Source organism: Haliotis rufescens, unplaced genomic scaffold, assembly GCF_023055435.1.
Source record: "Haliotis rufescens isolate VD_foot unplaced genomic scaffold, xgHalRufe1.0.p SCAF_1, whole genome shotgun sequence".
Classification (NCBI taxonomy): Eukaryota; Metazoa; Mollusca; class Gastropoda; order Lepetellida; family Haliotidae; genus Haliotis; species Haliotis rufescens.
In genome coordinates, this window is record NW_025963779.1 from 82,523,430 (window position 1) to 82,543,941 (window position 20,512).

The window sequence follows — 20,512 nt, forward strand, 5'->3', positions numbered from 1 at the left end:
TCATAAATCGAATTTTGATGGACGAAAAATCTAGCGGCGACACGAAAGAACGATCTGTCGAAAGATCGACAGATCGAAAAGAGAGTTTCCAGAAATAGATGGGGAGGTCTAGATTCCGTCGTCTTTTATACATTCTGTAATTCAAGGAGTCTTTAAAATATACTTGACATTTTTCATGGGTAGACTCCATATGCACAAGACATTCAACGTTAAATCAAAAGATAAAAAACAAACCACTTTGAACAAATTGACAATGAATGTATCCCCATTCTAATACCAACAAGGTTCCATTGTCCAAAATCATCGTCGTCAAAGACTTTGGCTACTTCAGGCAGAGTACAAAGGCACCAGGATTCGATGTTCACAGTTGCGACCTCAATCATGCCAGGATCCGCTGATCGTTTTATCGAATCCCAGATTGTCATGGTTGTGATCCGTGGTTTCCAGTATTAAACATTTTTACCCATTGTGTAGGACTGGGCTGTCTGGCTGATAACATGGGTGAGTGCAAGACACCTGGGATTCTAAGCGTGATTAGCTTTGTGAGCTGTAAACATTTCTTGTTTACGTTTTTTTTTGCTTGCAATTTATTACAATGCATATGAACCATGTTAACAAATTCATGAAAATTTGATGATACCAAGAACGGGACCCTTTTTACCTTTCAAATATTCCCCAAACACAACATAATCATTTACAACCCTCATTTCTTTCAACATCAATCAAATGTACTGCAAGGGGATTCGTATCTGTCAACAATAAAATGAAATTAATGGAGAGACTGAAAATAATGAAAATAAATGACCTAAAATTAAAGAAATATTGCCTGATGTAAATATCCCTGTAATTTGTAAATAAACGTAGTCGAAGCTGCATGGTTACTGATTGTACGCTATTGTACCCAACGGCGTGGGACGTTACTCATACTATCAATCACTGGTTTGTCTGGACCACACAGGCTCTATTGTATACAGGCCGTCGTCCTATATGTAGCAGAATATTGATGACTGCGACGTTAAACAATAGAAAAATAAACAATTTTTTTAGTAATAAAATTTAGAAATCTAAAAAGCAACTGGGTATTGAAAAACCTCATATTTTAGACCCGAGCCTAAAACCGAAAATTTCACTATATAGCAAATTTTGAAATATGGTTATGCAAATCATGCAAAACAACACGTCTATCGTCTGCTCGGCTTTTATTACTGGGCCAATCAAGCAATAAATGAGCATCCTTATTACATCATGTGTCACAATTCACAGCACACGAGTAATTACATGTCGTGTCTACATAGGCCTTCATCACCCCTTAATATGTAGCCTCCCTTTTGAAATCTTACAAAGATTGACTATGTGTATATCTATCTTCTAAGTGATTAATTAGTTTAGTCACACGAATTATTTGAGGCTCTTTCGGTTTAAACTTCTCCAGTTGTTCTAACAGTTTCTTTATGAACGAATGGAAAGTCAGTGCTTATTTATTTGACAAGAGCGAGAGGCTCAGCATGTGCGCAGGAACTCATGACGTGGAGCGCAGTATTGTTGACTGGGTAACAAAATGGCGGAAGCAGCAGTAGAGAGTTCAACTTCAGAGAGATTTTACTGCCACCAGTGTACCCAAGAAATAACACCGAAGTTGCCGGTGCGTATGTGATATGTTGTGATGTCCATCTATCCATATATATACCCTTTGTATCGTTTTGTATTTTGTGGTTGGTTCTAAGGGCGTGTCGTCGCGTCACGATATGGGACATTGCTATCGGTCATGTAAGTTCATGTCTGTACTTTTGCTTTAGATGTTTATCCTTATTTCGTTACATTTGTTTGACAAAATGAAGTACCAGAGCGTAGATTCAACATCGTAGATTCAGGGAAAGTTATGCAGTGTCGCAGGTAGTGCTTAGTTTTCAAATAATCGAAAACCAATAAGACATATATGGCTAAGAGCTCTCCATAATCACGCATACCAACACATCCTTACTGACTAGATGTACTTCGTTTCGTATTGGATATGTTCAGTGCATAAGATCCCTATAATTCGAAGCATCCTGTCCATATCCTCATGGATAATGATGTGCAAATCATACCCAATATTTTAGCTCTTCCAGAAGTCATCTCATGATGGGGACAAATGATTAATTAAACTCTGTTTGGATATTCTGTTATCTGTGTTTAGGTGATATTGATGTTTTTTGTGATTTTCTTCTTCGAAATTATTCATGCAAATGCTGCTCTGAGACATATAATCCTGATAATAGTTTGAGGCCCATTAGAACTCAGCACCAGGTTTTTCATCAGTACTAATGAAAACAATGACTGTAGACACACACATGATGTAGCGTGACTGGTTCAGCGATAATACCATACTCATGGGTAGGCACCATTGGTCATATCCCACTAGTCACCAGCTCATTTTGGACCAGTGGTTATGTAACATAACTGGATTTGGGGAGGATACAACCACTCTAGAATTTGACTGATCTCAGCCATGTACAGTGGTCACCATGTCTAACCCTGCAGACACACTTGTCTAACCCTCAGACACACTTGGTTTACTTTCTTTTAATGACCCCATCATGAGTCGGTCATGTTCAGTAGATGTCCTCATGAATGCAAATCCCAGACATATTGACAAATCATGGAAATGTAGTTATTATGTACATCGTGCCCATTATCATGCTAATGGATAAATGGATTGCGATTCACAGTGAGCATCAGTTGTAAGTTATATTTCATAGTCATTACAACCTGAACATGTTGAATAATGAAACCAGTATGTCCATGAGATACCAGAGGTTATGAATGTGATTGATTTGACTATCATGATATATATATGTGACAGATGCATTTCCATATTGCAATATCTAGTTGTTTCCGTTTTCAGATTTGTTTAATGCAAACATCCTGGTTGTTGAGTTGGAAACAGAATAAAATAAAACAAAACATTTCAGTTGTTTCTTTGCTCTTCAAACATATCTAAGATGTATATGTTGCCATTTGTGCTGTGTTTGATGAGCTTATCTTATGCTGATGGGCTTTACAATGTAACATTCAGATTCAACCTGGTCGATTTGTTTTGTGATGGAAGTAAAAGACAAAGACTACAGTGTCATTTGCAGTTTAATGGAATAAAATATTGTGCTTTTCAGATTTTGGTACAAATTTCGCTTTTGTCATGTTTAGGGGTCCGCTGATTCATCAACATGGTAACCATGGTAATTGTTGTGTGGTGTGACTAAATAAGTGCATTTTGTAATCTTTTCTTTGAAAGACTTCAAAATACAGTGAACTTCAGAAACAGCATCAATCATGCTTTGATTGCTTATGTGCAATAGTTCTGAAGATGAAGACAGATAACACTGGAAATTAAGATGTCCCTGATGCATTCGTTCATGTATGTTATATTATTATATGGGAATTAAAACAAGGAAAGTCAGACAGAAAAGCATGGGGAGCCTCATGTACATGGTCAGAAAGGGTGGCCTCTTGAAAATGTGGATTTTTAATTCCAACTACATTACATTAACACTACAAAGTGCACACATTGCCATTGCATGCTCTCTCAACTGGTGCCACTGATCCGTGAGCTCTTTACCAATTCCCAGCTATTTTTTTTTCAGAATAAAAAATTATACAATTACCATGAATATACACAATTATTTATGTCTTTCTTACATTGAGTTTGCACTTCTTTGATAACTAATAGTAAAAGGGCATAAAATGTCTCAAAACAGTTCTAAGATGCTCTTATTGAAGTCCAACACAGAGTAAAAAAAATTGACCCCTCGAAAGCCTGCATAAACAAGAGGTCACCCTGACTGGTGAAATCCAGCTATGTTGTTCATAGTAACATTAACTTTATATGTGTACATGTACTGATGTAGTTGTTGTTTGATAAGGGAGTTCGCTTTTGTTGCCATGGTTTTTATCATGTTTTATCATTGTTTCTTGTATCACAGGACTACACATGCCCCCGTTGTGATGGAGGTTTCATTGAACAAATGGCTGAGTGAGTATGCTACGTATACCATTATCTTAAGTTTACCTGTTATGTAAGACATTGTGTAATTTATGAGTAGTAATAATACCAGTGGTGTTTTGATGATTTATTGCATTATCAATTCTTCGGTGACTGATCATTTACCTTGTGGTACTGATGCAGTGTTCCATTATTAGTGTTCATTATCATTATTTAGTTGATTCCAAGGAAGAGGCTGTTTGATATCAAATTAGCATTGAAAACGTTAAAAAATTCCTTTGATCATGTTGATCTGTAATAGTTACTCATAAACATATTCATCATGTTCGTCATCAATATGCAAACAATCAAGTATTTTCATTCAGGATAAAGCTTCTCTAAAATTTCAGATAAGAATGTACAAAGGACAACCAATATGATCGATGAACATGATGAATGATCAGTCAGAGCTAACTGCATATAACCAGGAATAAGTGTTTAAATCTCAGCCCCAGATCCTAAATAGTACTGTCTGCTCCGTTCTCTGTAAGTCATTGACTGCCATCTTTACTGCCTCTGCAGTGATTTTGACGCAAAGAAACTGCATATTGGTCAATGGCTTGGACCCCAAAAATGTAATAAGTCAATGGCAAACGTCAACAAGTCAAATAAACAAAAATGGCGGACTAACCACAACAACAGTCAATCCAATACTGTTCATGAAGGATGAGTATTTACAATCTGGTCAATGACCGCCGTGATAGGAAAAGCGTGTGACTAGGTCACTATAGATAGCTCCTGACTGTGTTTCCCTATGATACAGAAAGTATGATGCAAAGACATGTGGAGCTATTGATATTTGAAGGCTGCGCATTGTTTTATTAAATCGATACTATTTACTTTTTAATCATGAAATTATAAAATGCGTGACGCCTTGGGTTTCTATCGGTCAAAAGTCCAACATGCTTAAACAAACCATCTGTCCAATTGAAATATTATTAGTCTATGCCTGGTGACCGACAGCCATGTGAAACTCTGCTCTGTGGTCTAGCAGATAGAGCATATGCCCAGAGAGTGGAAGGTTGGTGATTTGATCCCCGTCTGCATCATGCCAAAAGACATTAAAAACTTAAAAGATTGTACTTGTTGTTACCCCTCCTGGCCCCGTCAGTTGCCTTTTACGGCAAGCATGGGTTGCTGGAGACCTCTTCTACCCCGGATCTTCATGGGTGGCCATGTAGTATAGGCATCACAAGGTCAAGTATATATTTGCCAATTTTTAAGGGTTTGGCTATATGTTATCATTATAAGGTCCAGTGGGTTAAACATGTTAGTTTCTACCACTACAGAGTCATGCCCCTTAGGTATGTCAGAATCCTGTGATAGTGGAATTGAATCCCAGATTCACTCTGATTATGATTCTAGTTTTGTGATAAATGTCTAACATCTGTATCACATTAACGTGATTATACTGACACGCCATGTTGTTAGTAATGTTGCTGACATACTCTTTTTAAAGCATTCAGCTTAACTCACTTACTACGTATGGAATCTGTGTTAGATTAGTAAGGCAATCAATACTATATTACGTTAGTTAGAAAATCAATACAAAACAATAAACAATTTACTGAAGCATATGCAGGATATATTTGCAGATGCTTGTTGTCTTTGTTACGTGTAGAACACCAAAATAGGCGATCCTGAGTAGAAAAACCTGAGATCAATTCAACTTGTTTTGAACGAGAGCTTCTAAATCCATTATGTCATGGATGGAAGATTTTAGTCAATACACGTGCCCCCCATTCAACGATCAATTTTCATTTGTGCATAACCTTTACATATTGTGGGATTGTTTAAGTGTTACGTTATCAGAATTATGTTGTGTGGAGACATAATTCTGATAGCTTAATCCATAAAAAATGTTTTGGGCTTAGTTGCTGTCGGCGTCCCCTTCCCTATCCTATTCCGAGCCATAACTTCAAAAACTTTCCAGTGTTTTTCCCCGAAACTTGGCATATGCACTGCTCATCGGCTTTACTGGCGCCCATTGCTATTTTAATTGTTTTCCACATAATATTTTTTTATGTTTCCATGGGAACAATTTTGACTTAATTTCAAATGAGGGTAGGGTTTGTTTCCAGCATGTCCAGTCCATAACTTGTAAACTGTTCAGCATATTTTGATGAAACTTGGCATATGCATTGCTCATTGGTTTAACTGGTGCCTTTTGCTATTTTAATTTTTTTCCAAATCATATGTTTTAGATTTCCATGGAAACAATTTTGACTTAGTTTTAAATGAGGGTAGGGTTCGTTTCCGGGCCATAACTTGAAAACCTTTCAACAGTTTGCATTGCTCATCAGGTTAACTATTGCCTTTTGCCATGCATTTTGCTATTTTGAAATCTTTCTATTGGAAACACATTGGTCTAAAAAAACTCAAGGCTTCATTTCAGAGTGTAAACTAATTAATGTTTTTCGATGAAACTATACATGCACAAGGACCACATGCTCAATATTTTCTTTTCATATTTTTCAAATTTAAAAAAAGAAATTCTTTTGTTTCCATATTTCACAATCAATGGATCCAGTCTGGCAGCTAAGAATCATAACTCTTGGTGGAAATAAAAAGCCTTTTCAAGTATTTGTTCATTATTTTGTTCGAGTCTCCACATGGGTACAATGTGCAAAGCCCAGTCTTGGTGTCCCTTATGCTGGAATGTTGCTCAAATGGTATTAAACCAAACACACTCATGCTAGTAGAAATAATCAATGTCTTATCAGAAGATATGAAAATTATTGATGACTGTTTTCTTCGAAAATGGCTACTGTTAATTGGTTAATGATGTTCACAATGTAACATGGTTACACTTACAGAGAGTCTCCGAGCCATTCCCCCGCAGCAGGAGAGCTAGACCCAGCAGCACAGTTTGCAGAGGTCGGTACCAGTTACACAGGAGGAACATTTGTTATATACTTCAGTGTGAAAGACTGAGTTTTCCGAAGTTGAGAAAAGTGATATTTTCATTGCAGTGACCATAACACAATCACTTGATATTTCAGTGTAGTGACAGGGCTGTTTGATATTTCAAAACACAGCCTTTGAACTGTGGGTATTCTTTAGCTTCTTTTAAGAAGTATATAGTGCATTGTGTGATACATATCTTTTACAATTAGAACACATGCAGTAAAAAGGTTAAAGGATTGTATAGTAATAATACCTTTAACATGTTTAATAACAAAAGTATTTCTATTTTTTAGTGATCTTACATTTCCTTCTATGTTTCTTCTTCCATCACTACAATCACTATCATTGTTTGTTTTCCAGCTATGGAGTAGAGCATTCCTCGATTCATTTAGAAATAATACAACTGATCGAAATGACAGTTCAGGGCCTTGGCCCCAGAACAGGGATTCAGATGAGGAGGAGCCGGAGGAGGCGGGAGACAGTCGACGTCCCTTTCAGGTCCGATTTGCACCACGGACGAGGATATCGTTCCGAAGAGGAGGGCGTCCAAACCCTAGTAGAAATCCTTACCTCGAAGGGTGAGCTGATTTCCTCCCACAATACATCACTAAAAGATTTTGACCATTATTATTTTAAACTGATGCATCAGTAAAAGCATGGGGGCAAATCGCTGAGTTGCAACCCTTGGGCATGCCAGGAACCTGTGCTTTTGGGTTTGAATCCCAGTTCAACATGATTAGTTTTATCACTATACTTGTGCTCGTTGTTTTCACCAATGTGGTAACGTTTAAGACGTGCATCACTTTGGGATTTCCTCTTACATTAAACTCACACTCGGTGATAGAACAGGAAAACTTTCAAAGCAGTGTTAAACCCAACTCTCTCAAAGGCATGTAAAACAGGACAAACTTGCGCTAACAGTATAATGAAAACTTGATTGTTGCTTCTTCTTGGTGTTGACAGAAATGCTGATGAAGTGATTGTTCTATTTCAGATTAGTAAACTACTTTATATCTCGGCTGGGTGTAGATCCGGCAGGGCAAGGTGGCTCCCCTATGTAAGTACAGCTCGTACAGGAAGTAACTGACAGAAGGAACAATATGTCCTTTTGATGTGTGCAGGGCCCCGTTCCACAAAGCAATCCTAACGCTATGATTGTCTTCAGTCTGTGTTAAAGTATGGGAGTTACGGTTGTCTTAGAGCTAAGATTGCTTTGTGTAACTGGGTCAAGGGATTTATCTAAGATTTATAGCTGTCAGTAAAAGCGGCGTTAAACTCAACTCACTCACTCACTATAGCTGTCAGTGAAAGGCAAATTTGGAAAGAACAATATGTTGTCAAATATTTTATTTGCAGGCCTTATTTTCTTGATATTGTAAAAAATATTGCAATCAGTGAAATAAGGTAGAGCTAACTATTAACATGATTAAGGCCTGTTTCATTGATTGGTTCAAGTTCAATTCACTTCTAAAATAGCCTGTCAAAAGTGTTTGCCTTTTAGCTTACCTGGACCAAAGACTGATGTCAATTATGTAATGGCACATTTGTCAACATCTTTGAGCCATTGTCTTTGTGAAGCAGAAATGAAGAAAATTTTAACCATTGGTTCACTTTATCTGACGTGCTTGCTGTAAAAGGCGCCTATGCTTGTCGTAAGAGGCGACTTATGGGATCGGGTAGTCAGGCTTGCTGACTTGGTTGATGCATGTCATCGTATCCCAATTGCGTGGATCGATGCTCATGATGTCAATCACTGGATTGTCTGGTTCAGGCTCAACTATTTACAGACCGCCTTCATATAGCTAGAATATTGCTGAGTGCGTTAAACGACAAACAAACAAACAAACAAAACTTTATCTGGCTGACACTGACTGTTGTTTCAATTTGCAGAGGAATGTTTCATCTCCATGGCAACCCAGGAGACTATGCATGGGGAGCAGGGGGCCTCGATCACATAATCTCGCAGGTGGGTCTGGGGCTTTGGCCATTTCATTTATCCCCGCAGATGGATTTGAGGTTTGACCATTATACTCAAGATGGCCACAAATCAGACCACCATCAAAACTTTTGTTTATCATTTACACATGTAAGACTTTATAGTGGCGATGGTGTTCAGAAACCTCCACTTTCTATTTAAGCAGAAACTGGTACTTTAGTATTTCATTAGTGCTAACTGTCAAGAGTGGAGTGTACCATTTCTTCCTTTATAAGATTGGGCAGTGAATTGTCAAGATCATTGCATCAAAGAAAAGTACAATATATTCTTTTTCAGGTATGACCATGTCCGTTATGTTTGAAATATGTTATCTTGCCGAGAAGAACGATATATTCTCTTATGATGAACAGGTATATGTATTCTTTTGTATGTGTCATCAGTGGAGAATAATTTTAATCTTTGTTTATTATGCCAGGATCTTATTAACATGAAAAACTACAAGGAAAAGGGAGGTAATTCAGTAAGTTATTTCCCTTGATATGCATTTATCAGAGTTTAGTCTGAAATAAATGCTAGTATTAAGCGGTTGTTAAGAGATGATGGTGATAATTTTGTTTTGGTTTACTGTTTGCTTGGAAGTTTGTTGTGTTCATTTGTAATGGTTGTGTGTGTTAATACAGTTGTTGAACCAGTTAGAGGGTGCCGGCGCCCCACCAGCAGAGAAAGACAAGATCGATTCGCTACCAACAGTTAGAATCACCAAGGAACAAGCAGGTCAGTACACTTTCTAGTTATTGTCATTGTGTTACGTAAGCCCTCTTACATCTTCATCAACTTAGTGTATCCTCGGGTCTTGGTCCTAAACCACTAGCTCAATGTTTGTTTCTTTATTGTTCAATGTCTCACTCAGCCATGTTCTAGCTATATGATGGTGGTAAATGAACAAGTGTGGGACAGACAATCCAGTGATTGATATCATGAGCATTGACTTACGCAATTGGGATACGATGACCTGCATCAACCAAATCAGGGAGTCTGACCACCTGGTCTCGTTAGTCACCCTTTATGACAAACATGGGTTGCTGAAGTGTTAGGATCTGTTTCATAGTCTGGCTCATATTGCTATACTTTGCATCCAATGAAAATGTCAATATATTATTGCAGACTTCTAAATTGATACCAATATATATATTTCAGTTATAGAACAACACATTCTCAAGCTGATACAGGTTTTTGATAGATATTTTAATTTCTGTATGTATCTATATATATTTCTCAAAATATGAATCAATTTTCATTATTTTGCAATGCAAGTAATTATTGCTGACTATGCACCATATTTGATATTTTGACTATATGACTTTATTTCGCCTTAAATTCAGAACGCGTCCTTCAGTGCTCAATATGTATGGAAGATTTCCAAGTTGAAGAGGAAGCCAAGAAACTGCCCTGTGAACACCATTATCACACACAGTGCATCAACAAGTGGCTGGAACTGGTGAGTGTCCCACTGTCAATACCATGCTGAACAAAACTGTTACAGTTCTGTCAACATCAGAAAAACACCTGAAAAATGAAGTCTCCTTTCTGGTGGGGGGCATGTTACCGAAAGATAAGGCTTGGACCAGTTTTTCTTCTTACCATGTTTAATGATTTGTTTGTTGCTTAAAGCCACATTCAGCGATATTTCGGCTATTACGTATAGTCTGTAAATAAATATGTCTGGTCCAATAATTTACATCCAATAATTTCCTGGTAGATTTGGCCGTCTACTGTTAAAATAAACCCTATTGGTCCAAAATATTGAGTATGTTAAGTGATGGCAGTCCAGTGAACCGGACAATGTATATCTAAACGGAAACACTGGTCATATCTTTTAGAGATTACTGATCAACATGATCATGAAATGTGAAAACATGTAGGCATTGCCTGAAAGGTAGATACAGTGAAACCTTGTTAGTGTGGACCTTGCTAATGTAGAAATTTTATTCCTTCTGGATGAATTCTTCTTCGAACAATAATCCATGTAAAGTGCTCTTCCTTAGAATTCACCAACCTTTGAAATTCAGGCTAGACCAAGACTACGAAATTGTGGAGAGAATATCTAAAAATCCAATGGTGGTTTGCTCATAGACTGTAAGTCTGAACCAGCTCTCAGTGCTAATTTTTCTACAATTTGGAACTGTGCAAAACAGGCAGGCAATGTAAACATGGTAAAGATTTTTGTCTCTTTCAAACAGGGCCAGCTGTATATTCTAATGACTAGTGAAATACAGTTTCCTCTTGTAATCTGGAGTAGTCTTTAAAAAGACCTGAATTTCCAAGGCAGCGTTAGAAATTGGCACTAGTCTATGGTCCTTGCCAAAATACCCAATAGTGAAGGTATCATATTTAAGGACCAGTAAAAATGTGACCTCTTTAAGGCTTTTGTGAGTGTTATCAATATAAGGACCAGTGGACAAAAGCAGTTAGTTTCTGTCGCTGAGGGATGGTCATGCTTTGTTAATCTGAATGATTTTCCTGGGAAAACTACTGTCCATATAAACACAGTTTCACTTTCTGCCACTGCATGCTATAATTTTTGATGTGATAATGGTCAACTCTTCTCTGCCTTGCAGCATGGAACATGCCCTGTGTGTAGGAAAGACTTGAACGGAGAGACTTACAAAGAGGACTTTTCGCCCTCCATGAACAGTGATAGCTCCAACTCTTCAGATGAGTTTCAGAGCTTGCACTGACACAGTCAGGCTAGTTCAAACAGCACTAAACTGGTCTGGAGCACTCGAAAACCAGAATGAACTGGTGAAGCGAACTGAATGACGTGAAACAGTGTTACTTGAACATGTGTGTGGTCACTCAGTGTGTGGACATGTTTAAAACTCCTTGCGTTCCCCCATCACCACAAGCTTTATGCTCTTCCGTCAACTGAATCCATCTTGTTTCCATCGGGATGTGTGGATCTGTAACCATGGTTACCAATTAGGCATAAAATGATGTACCTAGTTCATAGAACCACGGTCTTACAGAGATGAAGTGGAGGAGGTTATTGACAGAAAATTAGAGAAAATGATATCCACACTAATCCTTCCCTTTCTGTGTAATTTGTGGACAAATAGGTGTAAGACGCAGTCGAAGGAGGGACCAGATATTCCCGGTCATAATAACATAGGTTAATAGGTTGTACATAGTACCACTGGGAAGAACCCTGAGCTTGTTAACTTCAATAGTTTATAATATCCATTAGATGTACATTAAGGTATGTTTTTTAATGTGTTATGTATATTTCCAACCAGAGAAAGTGTTGTTTTAATCATTCTGTTCAAGATCTTTATGTAAAACACACTCAGTTTTCCATGAAAGAGTGTGGTGTGTCTTTGTTCTTATTATTCGTGCCATGAAATATCATCCCCTAATGAACATATGAAGAAAGCTATAATCACCAATTTTGTTCAGTTTTAACTAGTAAGAGGAGAAGGATTTGAAAAGATCATTTGTTGAAGGCCATAAATCAGAATCTTGATGATCCTGTGGATTATGTGTTGTGGCATTTACTTGTTGCCATGACTATGTGTACATTTGTCATATTGTTTGATTTGAGAACAGTCAGACTGACAGTTTGTACCTCGTTATTTTGAAATGTCAGATCATTTTTACGTCAAATTTAAGTTGATGGGATTATACTTTATTCTCAGGGATGGAAATTCTGCGGATTTCAATTCATCCTGAAAATTTTGGATCCTGTTGATAGAAGGCCTAGTTTCAAACAGCAACAGCCTTTGAGACATACAAACCATGGAATATTATTTAGCCGAGAAATACATGAAAAGGTGGATTTCTGCAATGTGTAGCGCCCTGATCAGTTGTTTTGTTTCAGGGTAATATTAGTATAATAAAACCATTTGTTGAATGTAGGCACTGTCCAATAGTTTTGTCATTTTCCATACTTTTTGAGATAGTGAGTTAAAACATTTGGAGAAGGTGGGGGTGGGGGTGGGGGTGGGGGTGGGGGATACGATCGCTGCTTATTACTTAGAAATGTGTAGACAAGTGTTTAATGTTCATGCCTCTTGTCATGGGGAATGTTATTCTGACTGAACACATCACTGATCTGTTCTTTGTTATAAAAGCACTGGGGGTCATGAAAAGGTTGAACTTTACAATACACTTTAGACACAAAAATGGGTACTGTATGATTACCATGAACATTAATAATATGATTAGGAGGGACTAGCTTGCTTGACTAGCACTGAATATAGCTGTCGTAGGACACTTTCTATAGAAGCCGGCAGATTTTTTCTCCTCGCCACTTTCTAATCAACTTCATTCTTGAAATAGATAGATGCACATCCTAACTGTTATTTTGCCCTTTACTTCAATCACCACCCACTTCACTTCCTCAAATTTCGGGGGGCACCGGTGGTCCAGTTGTCTAAGGAGCCGCGATTCGCTGTGCAGAGATGCGTCCCTTCGGCATGCCAGAAACCTATGATTGTGGGTTCGAATCCCGGTTCGCCCCAGTTGTGTTTCTAGGTTTGTCAGCACCATACCCATGCTCGTGGGTTTCACCGAAGCGCTTAACGACTGAGACCTGCATCACTTTGGGCTTTCCTCTCACATTAAGCTGACACGCCGCGATATAACTGGAATAATGTTAAAAGCAGCGTTAAACCCAACTCACTCCCTCACTCCCCCAGATTTCTTATTTCCATTGCAATAGCTATGATATGTTTGAGGAGGCTGTAATGAAATAAAATAAAGTCGTACCATGGGGTAGATTTAGCAACAAGTTCATATGTAGCCAGCTGGTCCTGCTCCTCTCCAAACTAACTGGCAAAACTAAATTTTGGAGGCCACGACTGAAATACCCAGATGGCACCGAAAATTTTAGAACTCCTCACCCTTCAAACGACATTTCCTGCACTCTGAGATTAAATCTTGGCTTCCATTTGCCTCATTTTGTGGCGATTTTATAAGCAAATGAAGATGTGGGTTGTGCAGAAGATAACAAAATGGCTGCCGGTTGTGTCATTCTTCCAAGATGATATTTGAGCCAACCATTCACACGACCTCATCTCCCCTAAATATTTTCTCATTGAAATTACATGATTCACGAGCAATGTCCAATCAAAATTAAACATACACAGAGAAGGGGTGAACCTTTGACTTGCCAGATGGGCCATCTACTTTGTTTCAGCAAGCCTTTCATAATTAAACTGGCCACTGACCAACAGGCCAGCAGTTAAATCGACCCCTGGTATTAATGAAGAAATCATGCAAGTCCAGTGAACTTTGTCCATGCAGCCTACACTGTGAAACCTGGATTTATTATTGCCATTGTATATAGAGTATTTATTCTTTATGCAAATTATTTGTCTGTTTCATTGCATAAACAATCAATATACCATCACATTTGTTATTGATATAGTAGAACCTATGGAAAACAGATTGCATAATCAACCATACTTCCACAACATTACTTCTACTGTTGGACTTCTTTTAACATTGTGTCAGGTCCTTAGCTGTCATTTTGAGTTGTATGTATGATGTCATATCTGATTGATATTGTAAAGATTGCCACCTTGAAACCTTATTTTACAGATTTAGATCTTCTCGCCATTCATCTTTTTTGAGTGTTTTTCTGGCGGAATCGATCCCCACAGCCCAGTAGTTGTTAGTGTGGACAGGATGTGGTGGCCACAGTGGTAGCTGGGTATTGAAGTGAGGAGCACCAACTCTTGACAGTCATGGGTGCTCTGGCTTAGGTTAGTGGTCACGCCATTGATCACTTGTTCACCAGGGCCAGACTTGGTGTTATTACATGTTACCGTGATATAGTTGCAGCAGAAAAAAACAATGTAGTTTATTTGCATGTTGTCATATTTGCCTTGGGATAGGGGTGTCAAACCAAGACAACATGTTCTCAGATGTAATGCTAGATGAAGTTCTAAATGAAAGGAATTATTGTTATTGCAAGTTCCATTGTTCCATTGTTTTCTGAATCACTTTCAGTGATTTTACTACAGTGTGAGAGTCAGTACATTAGATGTGGCTATGTACAAACCCTTTTCAGCTGCCAACCAACTATAACAGCCCTTGAGGCATGTAGAAGTGGACTCACCTGCCCAAACTGTCGCATGTTTGATACAGCCAAGAATGTCATTGTATTCCAATGTACTTTATGCAGATGAATGTTACTTCCCAACCTTGTCTACAGAGCAGAACATACAACATGCTGCACAGAGTTTATACCCGAGGTTTTGTATGATATATACCAGATTTGGTGATGTCTGAATTGTGAGGGATTGTTTTGTCATTCAAATTATTCAAAATTGAACTGAATACTGTAGTCCCAGAATGTTAGTTGAGACAAGGAATTGTTCATGAAATGCATGTTACATAGTTTAATCATGAATTCTGCATGCATTAGGGACCAACAATTTGATATTTGAGAAGTGTGTGGTGGGGGGTGTGTATGCTGGGATTTGGTATTGAGATAAGATATTTTTACAGCTACAAAACCAGATTTTTAAAAATTTAAACCTGAATCTATTTTAAGAAAAACGCCTTACATCAATGTATTTTTTGTGGCAAGCTATTTCTGAAGCATAACTATTGTTTTCAAGATTTGGGGGGGGGACAATTCATTATTTTGGGATAAAATCCCAGGCATCTCTTCTCCTTCTCTCTCCCCCCCTTCTTCAAAAAATAAAAATAAATAAATCTCAAATTGTTGGTCCCTTACAATCTCAAATGAGACAAGTCGGCAGCTATGATGCTGAATAATTCTTTGTTTAGAATCAGTTTTACCATGAATTTATAGTCTGGGGATGCATATCAGCAAAAGACATGTAACGACTGCCACATTTTCTCTATTTGTATCTGAGTTTAAATATTATCTGTTTCACATTATCTTTGATACATATGATGTCTTTGGTGGTGTTTGAAACATCAGGATGAGGGGTGAACCTTTTTGAGTGTCGGTGGAAAAAGTATGGTTTCTTGTCCCGCTGAAAGGCTACCAGCTTCATTGTGATGGCAGGGATCTATTAAGTTCTACTGTTAGATATTGTTGGTTTTTTCAGGATGAGAGAAAAGTTAAGATATTGTTTCCATAACGTATGATGTATAATAAATTGTCGTGTCATCACCAAGGCCTGTGGCTGGAACCTGTAGCAAGCAATGAGAAAGCTTGGGTTAGCTGTGCTTGTTTTTCATTGTCCCAACTTGTACCCATGTTGAGTTAGGCAGGTGAAAAGCCTGCATGTACATATGTAAGTATGACCATTTTCTATTGTTTCCTGAATGGATATGTGTGGCACATAAGTGTTGTTACATTTGTCAGTGAGATACAATCTGAAGAATGAGTGTGAGTCTGAAAAAGCTTTGAACTTAACATTTATTAACAATTACAAGTATGATTTGTGCATGATCATATTTTGCAACTAAAACATGAAAACCTGGTTATGTTTGTTGTCTTTATGTTAATGAAGCAGTATCCATTAAAAGTTAAGTGGCGGTTGGGTAGCCTAGTAGTTAAAGCGTGTGCTCGTCACATATCATTACAGTATCATTGAAGCAGTAGCCATGAAACAACGCCTTAATACAGTATAATTGAAGAAGAAGCCATGAAACAATGGTTTAACACAGTATCATTGAAGCAGTAGCCAGGAAACGACTGTTTAACACAGTATCATTGAAGCAGTAGCCATGAATCGACAGTGTAATACAGTATCATTGAAGCAGTAGCCATGAAACTACTGTTTAACACAGTATCATTGAAGCAGTAGCCATGTATCGACGGTGTAATACAGTATCATTGAAGCAGTAGCCACGAAACGACTGTTTAACACAGTATCATTGAAGCAGTAGCCATGAAACAACGGTTTAATACAGTATCATTGAAGCAGTAGCCATGAAACGACGGTTTAATACAGTATCATTGAAGCAGTAGCAATGAAACGATTGTTCAACACAGTATCATTGAAGCAGTAGCCACAAAAAGATGGTTTAATACAGTCATTGAAGCACTTGCCATGAAACAACGGTTTATAGTGTCATTGAAGCAGTAGCCATGAAACGACGGTGTAATACAGTATCATTGAAGCAGTAGCCATGAAACGATGGTTTAATACAGTGTCAAAGAAGTTCTAGCATCTATGAAATGGCTAAATGCATATCAATGAAGCAGTATCCATGGAATGGCCTAATACAGATTAAATCAGCACAAATGAAGAAGTGTAGTACTGCAGTGCCCATGAAATATCCACCAACATCAGGCAGTTGTCGTGGAGCGAAGTGTTCAAGCAGTATGAGCTAAACGGTGTGGTGGCGTATCCAGAACATTGTTTGCAAACAGTATCCCTAAAGTGGTTTCTGAAAACAGTGTCTGTCTCAAGGCAACAGCACAAAATACACGACGAGGTGTCTTAACGCAGTACCTGAAACGTGTCATGATGCGGGGTTTCCATCAGCGTCCATTGGTGATGTCCAGAGTGGCAGCTGACGGTAGCTAGTTCATATATGTGTGTATGACTACATCAGACTTACGACCCGTGATCTGGGTTAGAATAGGTCTTCAGCAACCCATGTTTGTTATAAAAGGCGACTAATGGGATCGGGTGGTCAGGCTCGCTGACTTGGTTGATGCATTACATCACATTTCAATTACGGAGATTAATGCTCATGATGTCAATCAACCGCCTCCGTGGTCAAGTGGTAGAGCGTCCGCCCGGAGAGCGGAAGGTCCGGGGTTCGGTCCCCCGCCGTCTCACCAAAAAACGTTTAGAGATGGTACTTGTTGTCACCCTGTCTGGCGCTCGGAATTAAGGGTGTTTAAACAAGGACTGGTCGGCTCGGAGTGGGTATACTGTGTGTGATTTGGGGTATTCATGCTAAACTGCGGCATGGTATCTCATTGGGCCAGCACTATACAATCCGCATCAGTCTGGACTAGTTACAGCAGCCACACACCTCACTGTATGTGCAGTAATCTTGGAAGCAACGTTAAACCCCATTTAACCTCACCTCATGGTGTCAACCACTGGATTGTCTGGTCAAAACTCGATCATTTACAGACTTGAATATTTCAGAGTTAGAAAATTCAAGCAAACCTCACTAAAAAGCGATGCAAATTCGATCCCGTGATCTTTGTCAACGCCAATGTTTGATAATAATACTAATAGAAGCACAAGTAACATAACCCTAACCAAGGGAGGTAACTATTACTGCCTTGTCAGCCGATACGTCCACATTAGGTGCAGTGGACTGCCATTCCGCAGTATAATTACATTTCATGACGGATATAGCAGAACACAAAAAAACTTGATTGTGCAGATATGATATTAGAGACTCACTATAGCAGCAGTATCGGTACGGCAACGCGAACTAGGAAATGGTGACTGAAGTGGACACAAGATCTGAAATACAAATTTTAGCTTGGAACAAGTCTTCAATTACAAACATCAAATCCACACCAAAGGGTAATAGCCATATTGAAACACAACCAGCATTCGGTACATTGAAACATCCGGGTGTTGAGACCCACGTCAAGAAACCGATCAACATATACATGAGTGAGAGTGCCAACCCGTTTCTCCCCTGAATCCCGAATACCGTCAATTTTTCACAATGTCTCATTTGCTTGTCCCTATATTCAGAATTCCTCTCAACACAAATCTCAAAAGCGCGTCAGAATTCAATCTACAAAAGCAGAATGTCAATCACAGAAGAAAACAATAGAATACGTTCCTGGGTCATACAAGGGTACGACTTGAAGTTGAATTGTTGAAAGAATTTCGAAAAATTACAAATATTTCAACGAGTTTGTAAATGTTAAATCTGCGAATCATGCCTGCCGTAAAGGTGACTATGCTTGTCGTAAAAGGTGACTAACGGGATTGGGTGGTCAGGCTTGCTGACTTGGTAGATGCATGCCATCGATCCCAATTGCGTGGATCAATGCTCATGATATTAATCACTGAATTGTCTGGTCCAGACTCGATTATTATCAGACCGCCGTCTTATAGCTGGAATATTGCTGAGTAAGGCGTTAAACAACAAACCAACCAACCAACCAACCAACCTTGTGTACGGTGTTATAGAGCCCCAAAGAGTGACTGAGTTGGTTTTTGCGCCGCTTTTAGCAAAAGTCCAGCAATATCACGACACCAAGAATAGGCTTCACAAAATGTACCTCTGTAGGGAATCGAACCCTGGCAATCGATAAGTACGCTGAAACATATCTTATCGTTCAGAACATTTATTGCTATTTGCGCTTGATGGTCCAATATCCACATCTTGTCAATTAGATAATAGTAGTGTATGTACGATTACGTAATGCTTATAAAATGACAGTATACGTTGTTATCAGGTCCACTTGAAAATGTTTGTAGTTAATGCCGAAACCTACTTCAATAACTGACTTTGATCAGCAGGGTATGTTCTGTGTTCTCTAAACAGGGATGACGACTGTTTGATGTTTACCGCCGCCCAAAACAATATTCCAGCTATATGACGGCGGTCTGTAAATAATCGAGTCTGGACCGGACAATCATGTGTGGTGGATACTAATGTGCAACGTCGGGATGCTATGACATGTCATCGTGTTCCAATTGCGTAGATCGATGCCCATGATGTCAATCACTGAATTGTCTGGTTCAGACTCGATTATTTACAGACCGCCGTCATATAGCTGGAACATTATTGTATTAAACAACAAACAAACAAACAAACAAACATATTCATGTGATCACGCTGGCATTCATATGTAAACGTTGTGTTGCGACATCAGAGTAACAATTTGACGTTGCATCTGCAATACTTCCGCCATATATCAACGATATAATGATATAACGGTACATGTATATTTTAAAACGTACCAAGGCACAAACGTGACCAAACCTGATTGTACCACTTTGAGATCCGAAATAAAAGAAAACAATTCGTGGCTTTTCAAATCAGTCATTCGTTCATCATAGTGAGCTGTTTCGAAATTTTGATTATCTGGCCATGAGCGCGAACAGTGAACGTTTTCAATGAGTCACCGCGTCGTTATCTTTGTAGATGAATTTTCCTCGTCATTTGTGTTATGGAGGAACTGATTACAGTGTAGTTATGTGGCCATTCGGGACGTGAATCGATATCAGCAACGCAATGCACGTTGTTGCTGTGACGCGAACTGCGCGCTTCGCTGTGAGGGCGAAAACATGTTCTCTTCCTCCACGTCCGACCTGGTTTGGTTTTTAATCCCATCGTTCTATCATGTTTCGATGGCAATATTTAATTGAAGCAGTTAGATTTCTCCCATTGATGTGATTTATCATGCCATTTATTACGCACTGCGCGAGAGAAACACGGTTAAATAACATTAGTGTGTGAGGACGGACACACATTTGTTGAATATGTTTCGCGTAACAAATATTTGATGCGCTTCGTTGCTGTGAGATGAGATTTATTTAGACATGGTCTTCCTTCGGGAGTAAATCAAGTGATTGTGTGATACCCTATATTGCTACAATAAGCAGCGTGTTTGTCTTCTGATGCCTTCCCTGGCGACCACTCTCTCTCTAACTGTCGCCTTTTAACCTGGTATGTTTCAACGGCGACAGAATAATAACACATATTAATGTGTTTCCTCCTCTGTGCCTATGCTC

At 38.7% G+C, this 20,512-nt stretch overlaps 1 protein-coding gene across 1 annotated transcript; it reads left to right on the top strand.

Annotated features, from left to right (window-relative positions):
- Positions 1 to 1,520: 1,520 nt before the first annotated feature.
- On the top strand, positions 1,521 to 12,849 carry LOC124136908 (E3 ubiquitin-protein ligase RNF115-like). Its single transcript, XM_046502952.2, has 9 exons — positions 1,521 to 1,642; positions 3,960 to 4,009; positions 6,835 to 6,895; positions 7,286 to 7,503; positions 7,920 to 7,982; positions 8,816 to 8,891; positions 9,542 to 9,635; positions 10,244 to 10,359; positions 11,480 to 12,849. Exons 1-9 carry the CDS (start codon positions 1,559 to 1,561, stop codon positions 11,597 to 11,599), a joined length of 882 nt encoding a protein of 293 aa, XP_046358908.1. The 5' UTR covers positions 1,521 to 1,558; the 3' UTR covers positions 11,600 to 12,849.
- The last annotated feature ends 7,663 nt before the right edge of the window (positions 12,850 to 20,512 follow it).

Bases quoted from the DNA above. Each gene is read 5' to 3' on its own strand.
- LOC124136908 (XM_046502952.2), top strand. From the start codon at position 1,559: ATGGCGGAAGCAGCAGTAGAGAGTTCAACTTCAGAGAGATTTTACTGC. The intron at 1,643-3,959 runs GTGCGTATGTGA...CTTGTATCACAG, and splicing joins AAATAACACCGAAGTTGCCG to GACTACACATGCCCCCGTTG. The intron at 9,636-10,243 runs GTCAGTACACTT...CCTTAAATTCAG, and splicing joins AATCACCAAGGAACAAGCAG to AACGCGTCCTTCAGTGCTCA.